The sequence below is a fragment of the Hippocampus guttulatus genome, chromosome 1 (genome assembly GCF_054856545.1).
Source record: "Hippocampus guttulatus isolate MCC_2025c chromosome 1, RoL_Hgut_1.0, whole genome shotgun sequence".
Lineage (NCBI taxonomy): Eukaryota > Metazoa > Chordata > Actinopteri > Syngnathiformes > Syngnathidae > Hippocampus > Hippocampus guttulatus.
Window position 1 is genome coordinate 12,172,229 of NC_141261.1, and position 12,306 is coordinate 12,184,534.

Sequence of the window (12,306 nt, forward strand, 5' to 3'; positions counted from 1 at the left end):
TTAGATCTACCGGTAGATCAGGATCGACGTAATGGGCACCCCTGGACTATACTATATAAATACTAAAAAAAAATTGTTCAAGGTTTGGGAAGACTAATTTTTGGTGCATTTGAAAAAATGTGACAATTTCTTGTGATTCACTGTTGCCTTGCAAGTGTGATATTCAACCGAAGCGCTTTACCTTGAAACTTAAGTTTGGTGCTTCAGATGTGTAACTTAACAAACACAGCAGCACAGCAGTTACAAAAAATACGTTGAGGCTGTTACATAGCCTTCTTACAGGTTTGCTGTTCCTCCCGGGATAAAACTATTTGTGTAAAACCGCTTGTACTCTAGATGCTGTCACTTTTTAAGATCCTATCATTTTTTTTCTTTTTCTTTTGGCTTCTTCGCAAATGGCGGGGCTTTACTGTGGTTGCGTATTGTCAGGCTTCCACAACAACACGGAGACAAGTTGGCGGCATAATGTGTCGTGCTTTATTGTTTATTTTATTTATTTATTTATTTATTAAAGCACAACATTGGCTGAACAGGATGAGATGGATTCGATTTTTCCGAATCAGTCAGCCCTCGTTGGAATGCACACACATATTCATGTAGGTTTCCCCGCAGGTACTCTTGAGTTGACTACCAAGAAAACAAAACAACCAAACAAACAAACATTCATCTGAGCTTTATTTCCACCCTGGTCCCCATCAGGATATGGGCCACATTCTCTTCTCATTCTCTACAACAACTCACTGTATATTTGACAGTTAAACAGCATGTGGCTGTTGGCCACAGCAAGGAGACACATTTTATTTTCACTGCTGCTGCAAAGAATCTGTGAATTGTCCCAAGGTGTTAGTGTGAGAGCGGATGGTTGTTCATTTCTGTGTGCCCTATGATTGGCTGGCAACCGGTTCAGGGTGTCCCCCGCCTACTGCCCAAAGACAGCTGGCTGGGATAGTCTCCGGCACCCCCTGCGAGCCTTGTGAGGATAAAGTGGATCAGAATTGTCTTTCTGTGCCCTGTGACTGACTAGCCACCAGTCCAGTGTGTAGCACCACCTCGCACCCAATGTCAGCCGGGATAGAATCCAGCTAGGACGTGACCCTCAAAAAGATAAGCGGCTAAAAATGGACGGGCGAATCAATGAGTACCTTTTAATGGCTAGCAACTTCCCATCACCATTAAAAAGCGGCGTACCAATATTCCACAGGCCACAATCAATACCTTGATTAACTCTATGCACGGTATTACTTTTTTCCGACTGCCACTTCCCAGACACTTTTTCCCCCCCGCCCTATTTCTACCTTTGCACCATCTGCCGCTTCTTGCTTATCTGCAGTGGCGACTGAGCCTCCTCTGGGGCGCTGAGAGTTGAAGTACCTTGTTGAATGCAACCTCAACCCACTCTTCTCAAACCTGATCTGAAGCCATTGACTCACTCTCTCTGTTCGGATGTCACCGTGGGGGTCGCGGAACATAACACGCTCACTATTTTTCACAGCGCTGAGCTGGAAGTGGAATGTCAACTTTTGTCCTCGTTTTGAATGTATTTTTTTTTTCATGAAAGACTTGGGATGAAGTGCAAGGAGTTTCAGCACTATTTCATTTTTTTTCCCCATGCCGCTGTCAGAAAGAAGTTAACTAAATAAATATAGATGTACAAAAAGCCGAAGCTGTATACAACTGTATTTGGGGATGATATTAGATGCCTGGACTTTAAAAAGTGCATTAATGACTCATGCAGTGAAAAGATATAGATTTGCACTCATCCCTCATGTGTCGAGCTTCTCTAATCATTTAGCAATTAGTTGAAAAGAAAAAATTCATTTTTGACACCATGCTGCCTTGATTGATGTATTGAAAGCCCACCACAAGCATTATTTTTTTTCCTCTAAATGTTTTCTTGATCATTTTTTTTCTGTGGGTGAAATTTGTATTTGATTTGATTTATGAATTCATCTGTTTTCCCCAGCATATCACCAATTAACCAAGAAATAACAACAACAATAATCAGTCGGGAGGTCCTGATCACACTTTGATTTTATTTTGTCACCAGAGTGCAAGTCTTTTTTTTAAGTATCTGCCGATAGAGAGTCATGATTCGATACTTGGGCAATGCATGAAGAAAAAAAAGTGTGCATCATATTTTTCTAAAACTACCAGCTATGTTCGGGCAGTAGGCGGGGGACACCCTGAACTGGTTGCCAGGAAATCACAAGGCACACATAGACGAACAACCATTCACGCTCCCAATCACACCTACGAACAATTTAGAGTGTTCCATTAACTTGCCATGCATGTTTTTGGCATGTAAGAGGAAACCGGAATACCCAGAGAAAACCCACACAGGCACAGATAACATGCAAACTCTACACTGGAAGGCCTGGAATCAAATCCTGTACCTCTGCACTGTGAGGGTGACGTGCTAACCAGTCGCGAGGTGTGCGTGTGTGTGTGTGTATAAAACCAGCTCACCAGTGGACCATCATGCATATATGTATTTGTGTGTGTGTGCGTGTGCGTGCGCGTGCGCGTGTGCGTGCGTGCGTGCGTGAGTGAACGATTCAAACTAGACTATGAAAAATTGCTCTTCCAAGAGTCTTGGCTACATGTAAACTTTGAAACAACATCAAATAGTGAGATGCTTGATGACACCAATCATCCTTAACCTACTTTGTTAGCCTTTTGGGGGTGGAGGGGGTGTTATTTTCGTCTTCTTGCAGCATATGGGCACGCCAGAGATGCATTTTAATTGTCACACACTTGCTCTCAGAGATCAGGGCCCCGATGCTGAAGAGGCCAGAGAAGATGGCTCCAGCATAAAGTGGTTGTCAATGGCAACACTGCCAAAGTACACTCACAGGTGTTCGCCCACGTCACTCCCATCGCTGCCGATATGTTGGCACAGGACGTGCTTCAAGTGCTGATGCTGAAAGTGGGAAAGAGAATCGGAATGTTTTGAACTCCTGTGTCTCTGTTGTTTCTCTCGTGACGTATTCTTACCTTCCCATTAGTGATGTCATGTTGCTGTTCTTGTTCGGGTCACAGGCTAGTTTAGATTGAGTCAAAGTAGGACTGCCGGTTGCGGTTGACTCTATTTCACCACAATTCCTTCAAGGGCTCACTTCATCACCAAATCAATGCCGCATGAATAACATTATTCGTTCTGATTCATCAATCCAAGAATTAAGTTTGCTCACTCTGTGACTCGCCAATGATGGATTTGTTTGTGGTGCGTGTGGAAAATGAGCATCAATGTAAGCGGATATCTAATGAAGTCGCCGGACTAAATAAACCACACAGGTGCTGTAATATGATTTGCCATGTCATTTGCTCATTTGACTTGACACACCTGTTTGCACATAAAGCGGAATTGATCTCTCAACACACACAGTAGTAGATGCCAGCATACCATTTGTTGAGCTTTTAATATGGACACACGTTTAGTTTCCCTTGGCTACTTTGATTGGAGGAACAAAGAAGATATTGAAGTCGGTGTTCTCGCAAGTCTGTTTAATTTGGACTCTATTCAAGAAACTGTCCCCTGGCTGTCAAAAAAGCGAGACAAAAGGACATTTGAAAACTCTTGATCGAGCGGTGACATTATTTACCTTGGAGCGTGACGATGATAAGGACATTTGCACGGCGGCAAACGCCTTCTCATTGTCATTTCTCATTGTCATTTTTTTTTTTCCATCCTCAGCCTTCACACAAAGCGTATTACATCCTGGTGACGTTCATTACAATATGAATTCAGATCGGAGACAGTTGGCGTAGGTGGCAAATGTTAACTAGCAGAGACCCGCCTCAATCACACTTCCTGGACCATTATTATGTGCTGTATATTTAGAGGGACCCTTAAATTGGGGTCTTGGGACAGGTGGATGTGATTAATGCATGAATTCGTTTGCCTTATCTCAAGTCCGGCAGCCTGCGGTCCAGGGGATGTCGGTGCAATTAAAGGCGCGTGGCAGGCGTTCGCAAAGAACCGCCTATCTGCGAATAACAGACCGACTTGAAGAATGCGGGTAGCGCAGCGAAGGTCCCGGCAATTGCGCCCATTCAGTCCTTAATCACCTCCACTAGTCATTAGGGCCTTCTTTTGTTCCACCCGCCGCTTTTTCCCGCAGATAAAAATTTGCCTGGCACAGTTGTAAGAAGCGCTTTGGGGAACACCATTAAAAAAAAAAAAAAAAAAGTCACCGAGAAAATGAGGAAGGAGGAGAGGTGATGGAGTCAGACGAAAGCATTCAAGGGGACAGACGGTCCATGAGCACTGGAGTAATTCGTTTCAATCATTCCCTTTAGCAGCGTCAAATGGGAGACATTTTATCTCGGAATCATGTCAAGTCAGGTTCTTTGCAGCTGTAAATACTCGATTTACCTTTAAATTAGTGTTCTAATTTTGAACTCCGTGAGTGTGGCACACTGGGAACTAGTGCAAGGACTTCAATATAAAGTACCGCTTTTATTGAATCATTCAACATCTTAATCGAGCATCAGAGTCCTCTCACTGCTCTTTGTTCAATGTCACTGCTAATTTATTGTGTATTTTTATCCTAATGTGAAACTAATAGAGGCAGAAACGTCATTCCCATTGGTCCGATCATTGTGTTCATGTGCCGACAAAATATATAGAGTACACTGTACACCGGGTGTCTCAAACTAATTTTTGTACAAGCCACTTTGAATTTACGTCTTCCTTCACAGGGCCGTTATGAGAGTGAAACCACAAAAATGTTTCATTGTCTCATCGCATTATTACTTGTACACATTATTACTTGGATTACTAGTTTTGAAATCAGTCAACTACAGAAAAATAGCCTGTTCAATTATTGTTCAAATGAGTGAAAACAGGGTAACAAAAGTGTTGCAAAATCGCAAGGTTATTCATGACATATGACAATTTGACTTTTTGTGACAGATTTTAGCAAGGATCATGCAAGTCGACACACATAAGATAAGATAAGATATCCTTTATTTTTCCCACACTGGGGAAATTTACAGTCTACAGCTGTACATGATTTTCTGTCATGGGCCACATATTAAGTGGAGAAAGACAAATCGAGATCTACGCAGTATTTGAATCAATCAATCGATTATTCTTACGCTTTGTTTAGATTTAACATAACTAAAATTCATCTGAAAATACTCTGCTCGAAAAGACCACAATGAACACACCTAATCTTAGTTCAGCACGTCAACTCTTTTTTTTTTATTGTTTTAAACTCAAATTCTTTCTTTTGCTGCTGCAGTTGTTCACTTCCTTGCTGATTCTGTCAATGCCATTCCAAAACAAAACAAAGATCTGTGGCAACTTGTTCAGTGGAAAAGGGATCTTGGAGAGAGTTCATAAACACTTAATATAGCCAACTGTAAGATGAATCAATATAACCTAAAACATATTTTGCCCAATTAAAAAACTGATGAACTAATTAATTCATTCATTAATTCTATCTATCTATCTATCTATCTAGCTAGTTTATCTATCTCGCCCACACTCACACCTAGGGACAATTTAGAGCGTCCAATCAGCCTGACATGCATGGTTTTGGAATGTGGGAGGAAACCGGAGCACCCGGAGAAAACCCACGCAGGCCCGGGGAGAACATGCAAACTCCACACAGGGAGGTCGGAGCATATATATATATATATATATATATATATATATATATGTATATATATAAAGGGCGGCCCGGTAGTCCAGTGGTTAGCACGTCGACTTCACAGTGCAGAGGTACCGGGTTCAATTCCAGCTCCGGCCTCCCTGTGTGGAGTTTGCATGTTCTCCCCGGGCCTGCGTGGGTTTTCTCCGGGTACTCCGGTTTCCTCCCACATTCCAAAAACATGCATGGCAGGCTGATTGAACTCTCTAGCATTGTCCCTAGGTGTGAATGTGAGCGTGGATGGTTGTTTGTCTCTGTGTGCCCTGCGATTGGCTGGCAACCGATTCAGGGTGTCCCCCGCCTACTGCCCGAAGACAGCTGGGATAGGCTCCAGCATCCCCCGCGACCCTAGTGAGGATTAAGCGGTTCGGAAAATGGATGGATGGAGAGAGAGAGAGAGAGATATACATATATATATATATATATATATATATATATATATATATATACACATACACACACACACACGGAAAAGCTTAACATTGATCTTGACAGCGCCATAGGGAATCTTTGAAAGAGGGTTATGAAAGCTGAACAATACGTATGACATATCAGCATTTGCAGCACCAATACATACAGTACCAGATGTCCGTTGAGTATTTCGAAATTAATGGCTGATTTTGTGAGCTGTTACTTTCTTCATATCGTATTAGCAGCTGATATGCTCAAACCAATCACTTGAAACTGGACAGAGCGAGGCTGTTATTTGTTGCCTAATGGAATCCATTATCGCAAGTGTGATGACTAATCTTGCGAAAAAGGCCGCACCGCCCCTTGACCCTTTGCTTTCCCCCGTAGACACATGGGCTTGTAATTATTACATGTAGTTCAACCACAAATGGCTTCCTAAAAGCTTGATAGTGGGTAGGCTAGTAATGGTGGGGTGATGAGGACACGTACTAGAGAAAAAGGGGGCTGTGTTATTTTGTAAATCTTTTTTTTTGGCTATGTAATAAATGAATATTACCGGTAATCATATTGCATGTCCTCACCGCCATGCAACAAACAAGACAGCATCCCAGTAAAAGCATCCCTCCGCCAATAAAGCTTTCAGTGGTTACTATATAAGCAGCAGAGATGGGCACTCTGACGTATTCCTCGCATATACGCCTGTGTACCGAAGTTTATTTTCAGTAATGCCGGCTGTTCGGATAGATAAGACTGGCCATCAATAACACAAAACACATCACCGTTTCTTCATATTTTTAATGTCTTACTGATAAGCAGCGCAACATGAGTATTTCACAACACAAAAATAGCTACTACGATTAAATACAATGATAATAATAGAAACTTTACTTTTAGAAATCCGTGCCTCAAATGGGTGGGTGGGGGGTGGGGGAGATAAAAATCTTGGTGAGTGGGCACCGATTGACAGAACGCAGCCAGCTTTCTTAACCGGCTGCATTGATTGTTAGTGAAATGGGTGTCTGCAGGCACTTTATGTTCTCTGACTGTACACTAGATGGCAGTTTTCTTACAAAAATACTGTTGAGATGAAAAATGGTGTGCTATTTAATAGCCTGTTAAGAAAATAGTGTTTGGCTACAGTCTGGCCTTGTTATTTTGCCTACCAGGACCACATACTTAACCACATACTTAACCCGGTTAGGGACGATTAAAGGGACGGGCGAAAACCCACTTGGCCCTTGCTTAGTTTGTCCTTTGTAAAAAACAAAACAATACAAAACATAAAAACAAAAAATAAAATAATTCTCGTCCTCTGTCTTCTGTCCCAAAAATGGGTGTCCGTCCGGGATGGATTTGATTAAAATGTGATGTTTGCTTGGACAAAAACTACATTTGGAATGGTCTTGCTCATTTTTATTGAGATGAACAACATACGCTGACTGCGCTCGCTGCGATTTCATGGACACTTTAGGGAACTGGCCTGGAGCAATGCATTTGTTATACTCTCACTGGTGGTTACAGGAAATTGTGTTAAAGCCACTGAACCTCATCAGAAGCCAATCAAACTGGAGTCATAAAAATGCTAATATTTGCGTGACTGTGCTGAGTTTTGGCAGTTTTTCATGATGCTGCATTCAAGGCCTGCAGTCAATGCTGAACAAGCTTCTCAGGGGGCGGGGGGTGGGGGGGGATAGCGTACAATGCGGAGTGAAATGTCTGTTAAGAGGAATGCTGTCCTCCATAGGTGACCGATGTAGTGTGATGCATGGTCTCTGATGTCCTACTGCTTCATGTCTCGAAGCAGTTGCCGAAAAATTGATTGACGTCAGTTTTTTTTTTTTTACAACGTACTTTATTTGTTTTTGTTCCAGATACACCTCTGCATACGAGGCAGAAGACTCCCTCCACTGACCTGTGCTACACGAGTGAAATCAGCAGTCTGATGGACTTCAACTCTCCTGATGCCTCCCTGGACAAAGGTAGTGCTCTGCACATTTTTGATCTTTTTTTTTCCCCAGGCCCTATCCTCTGCCAATTTTTGTTTAAGTAACTACCGCGCCCGAAGAAAAACAGCTAATCAGATGCAAACGCTGTTATGCACAAAGTGTCAATCATTTGATGTGATGTGGGCAAAAATCACTCGGACACAGCCACTCCAATTATTAAAAGGACTTGCCGAGGACATTCTTAGGAAGACCGTACTTGACGAATTCACGAGACGCGACTCGGCATTCTTGACATTGCGAAAGGGTTGAAGATTAGGCTGTAATCAAATCTTGCTCGCAATTTGAATACTGCCAACTCCTCTTTTAGCTGCAAATCTTTGAACTTCTTGGGTGAGTTTTGCTTCCCAAGGGAGTGTTTCCTGTTTCAAAATGAGCCCCCTTATTGTCTCATTTGTTCTACAACGCATTCGAGGAAACGCTGTGGACATTAGCTCCATGAAATCATTTACAATGTTCAAATTGGTCACATTGCGAAGCTACACCCCTCATTGAAATCTGTTCGACTTTGACTTGCCGTTGACACACACAGTACTTGTGTGGATTTTCCCAAAACACTTTTCCCCGTGGAAGCCGCCTGAGCCGCCGAGTGCGAACTTTAAATTGCCACCATCAACAATATCCAAGCATCTCCACAGTAATTTCCATGTATCAGTAATAGCTTTGCCGATATACTCCTACATTAAGGCTTGCTTAGGCGCTCCAGCTTGTAATTATGACCCTATGGACTGGCAAGGAAAAACAACTCTAATGTTGTTGATGATGTTCATCATGGTCATTTTGCAGTGTCTCCTTTTTGCTTGTGTGCCTCTTCAATGTCATCCTCTGAGTGGGTTTCTGGTGATGTGTGAAAGGGACGAAAAAGAAAAAAAAAGGAAATGCAATTGTGGTAAAACCCTCACCTATCAAGCTGCTGTGCTTTGAATTCATTGCACTGATTGGGAGGAGAATCCTTGACCCCATGAAAGGTTTTGGTGGGGGCGACATCATATGCTTGTACACATGTTTAAAGATTTCAAGTTGACGTTTTACTGCTGACCCACACGACCATTTATGCACTTTGCCTGGGGTAACATAGCGAAGAGCTGCAGGGTGAGACAGAGGTCATGGGAGAGGAATGGACATCCTCAAGAATGGACATCCTCAAGACTTATGTAGCAAATCCACCGTAGATCCCATGTGGGGGGGGGGGGGGGGGGTGGAGTGCAAGTTATGAAAGGAGGGGGAGTGAGGAGCTTGCTGACAAGTTTCTTGTCTCTGGTCATGCGGCGATTCACAAACTGTGTTGCCAACAGGGAAAACTAGCAGAGCGGCACATTTTCCAGCAAAATTGTGATGAGCATTTTTGAAAATAATGCCTCAGAGAGTAGACATTTTATCTTACTTTGTCAAATTCAAGGCCTGGGGGCCAGGTCCGGTCCCCCCGGCCAATTTATGTGGCCCGCGAAAGCAAATCACGTGTGTCAACTTGCTTAGATCTGTACCAAAATGTCAAATTGTCATGTGTAATAAATAACAGTGAGATTTTGCAATAATTTTGTTTCCTTGTTTAGCCTTACTTGAACAATGATTGAACAAAATATTTTAATTGACTTGATTGATTTCAAAACTAGTAATCTATTAATTTGTTGTGTACAAGTCATAATTTTGTGGTTTCACTGTCAGAACGGCCCCCCAAGGGAAGACGTAACTCCAAATTGGCCTGCAACTAAAATGAGTTTGACACCCCTGTTTTATATGAAGTTAAAAAAACTAGTCATGGAAAAGTTGAACCGATACTGTGCAGTGGAAATAACACGGAACGAATTAAGTTTGTCAGTTGAGGTACCATGAAAACAGTAAATCAGGGGTGTCCAACTCATTTTTTGTCGCGGGCCACATTGTAGTTACGGTTTCCCTGGGAGGGCCGTTACGAATTTTGGGAAATCATATAAATGTTTAATCCCCTCCCCATATTACAAACACAGCGCACAATAAATTGATGAATAACTAGTTTGAAAATCAGACGTCAAGAATAATGACTGTTATTGTGGATTACGTATGACAATTTGAAATGTTGGTTCAGACTTTTGCGAGCATCATGGAACTTGACATGCTTGATTTGCTTTCGCAGGCCACATAAAATGAGGGGGCGGGCCAGATCTGGCCCCCGGGCCTTGGGTTTGACACGTGTGCAGTAAATAGTCGTAAAGTCGTAGGTCGCCACTCATTGCGCCTCTTTCCAGGATACTCGTCGGGCGTCCCGCTGGCTAAAAAAATATCACAAAATAAAAATGTAAATATATACATGAATAGCGTTGATTTTTGCATGTTACGGGCTCTTTAACAACTTTGATTGTAAATGATCTAATGGATCGCTTTCTACTATACTTTTGGTGATTTTGTCTTGTGGTCCCAAAATTCTAATGCGTTACAGGAATAAGTAACTGGAACATTATTAACAATTTTAATGAGTAAATGATTTTATTATTCCGTTACTGTCTAAATGTAATATATTACACAACCCAACCACTGCTAATGAAGAGTCAAAGCTTGGGCCGTCACAGCTGAACGTTAACTGGAGATGAATTTCAATGATGGAAAGTATTAAAAGAAATTTAGCATAGTTAAAGCAGTTTGATTTACTTCCAGCGGCAGCTCACCCCTGCTCACTTTGTAATCGGTCTTCGAGAGTCGCCGGCGCGAAGACGAACAAAGAAGGGCCGCGAGGTCGTTTTCCGTTGACGTTTTCAATTGCAGAATGGCTCATTGGACACATCGGAAATAATTTGCACACTTTGCAAAACCAAGTTGAAATGTCGTATTAGTTGCGCGTCTTTGCCGTATTGTCTGAGAGCAGAAGACCCTGCTAAAGTTACCTCCGCGGGGCCTCTCCTGCCAATCAACACTGCCGGAGTGTGACGCTCGGGGGCGGATGACGAAAACCTCGAAGCGAGCCGTTTTGAGAATTGTCTCCATACGACGACTATAAGAAAAATGCCGATAATGCTGAGTCACTTTTGAGCTTTTTGTTGCCTAATTGAAAAAGAATTGTCGTCATTGATGAAAGGAATTTAATTTGATGAGTCTACATTAATTCCAAGATTCTTTTCAACTGAAGGCTGGACGGGTTGAAATACCTGTTACGAGTTTCAAAGTGGAAGTAGAAGTAGATACATCTGATTCATCGCAAATAATTACGGAAAACTGCACGCTTAATTTATTTTTTAAAAAATGTCATCGCTTGACAGCTTTAGTAAGAGCACAAGTCAAAAAAACAAACAAAATGACTATTTCGTAAAGGATTTGTGATTGAAGCCGTTTGTGAACTCCACCAGACGCTGGGACGACCAGCGCATTTATTAAGTAGCTTTCCATCACACAGGGGCGACATGATGAATGACACAATTACGGCTTTTCTCCAGTTTCTCCTTCTTGCAATTTAAAGATATTGAGTACAAGGCCAATGCACTTCAGCTCCCTTGGAAACAATTTCTGGCTCGCCTTATAACCGCAATTCCTCCTGCTCTTAACATTGCCTTAAAAACTTCTTATGAGTAAACTGAGATTGGTGTTCCGCTTACGTTGTCAGAGTCCACTTACACTGTTAACACGCGTGACCGGAACACCAAACCTCCCATTCATCCTCTCAGATAGCCTCAGAAAATTGCCGCTATCATCCTGTGACTATTCTTTTTCGTCAGTTAGGACATTATGCATCAGCACAATGGACAACTAATGATATTGGAGGACAGGGATATTACATTAAACAATAATAATAATAAATAAAGAGAAACGTTTCAAGGTTGTGATATGTGATATGAGTTTGGTTCATTTTCATCACATTGACATCGATAAGTTTCATAAATGTATTCCATAAATAGATGTCTCCAAGCCCTGATCATGTTTGGTGGTTTAATTGCTACGGGATCACACTTAGCCATGCAATCAAGTCCAATTTTGTGGCTTATTTTTGAATAATTGATGCACGCAAATTCAAACTAGCAATCCCGTGACATGTCATGAAATCACACAAATTTACTCGTTACATGAAACCGCAATTTCAAATGTACATATTTGGCGTCAACTCTTAGGCTATGGTCACACTGCAGCGCAATTTATGTATTTATTTTTGCCCACGCGGCCCGGCTGGTCCAGTGGTTAGCGCGTCGACCTCACAGTGCAGAGGTGCAGGGTTCAATTCCAGCTCCGGCCTCCCTGTGTGGAGTTTGCATGTTCTCCCTGTGTCTGCGTGG

At 42.2% G+C, this 12,306-nt stretch overlaps 1 protein-coding gene across 2 annotated transcripts in view; it reads left to right on the top strand.

Moving 5' to 3' along the window:
• The window catches only part of kazna (kazrin, periplakin interacting protein a), a 121,278-nt gene that overhangs the window by 67,883 nt on the left and 41,089 nt on the right, over positions 1-12,306 (top strand). For both annotated transcript variants that reach the window (XM_086110018.1, XM_086110023.1), the window contains exon 4: positions 7,940-8,047. In XM_086110018.1, the coding sequence (XP_085966144.1) occupies positions 7,940-8,047 (108 nt within the window). The remainder of the gene's footprint in view (positions 1-7,939; positions 8,048-12,306) is intronic.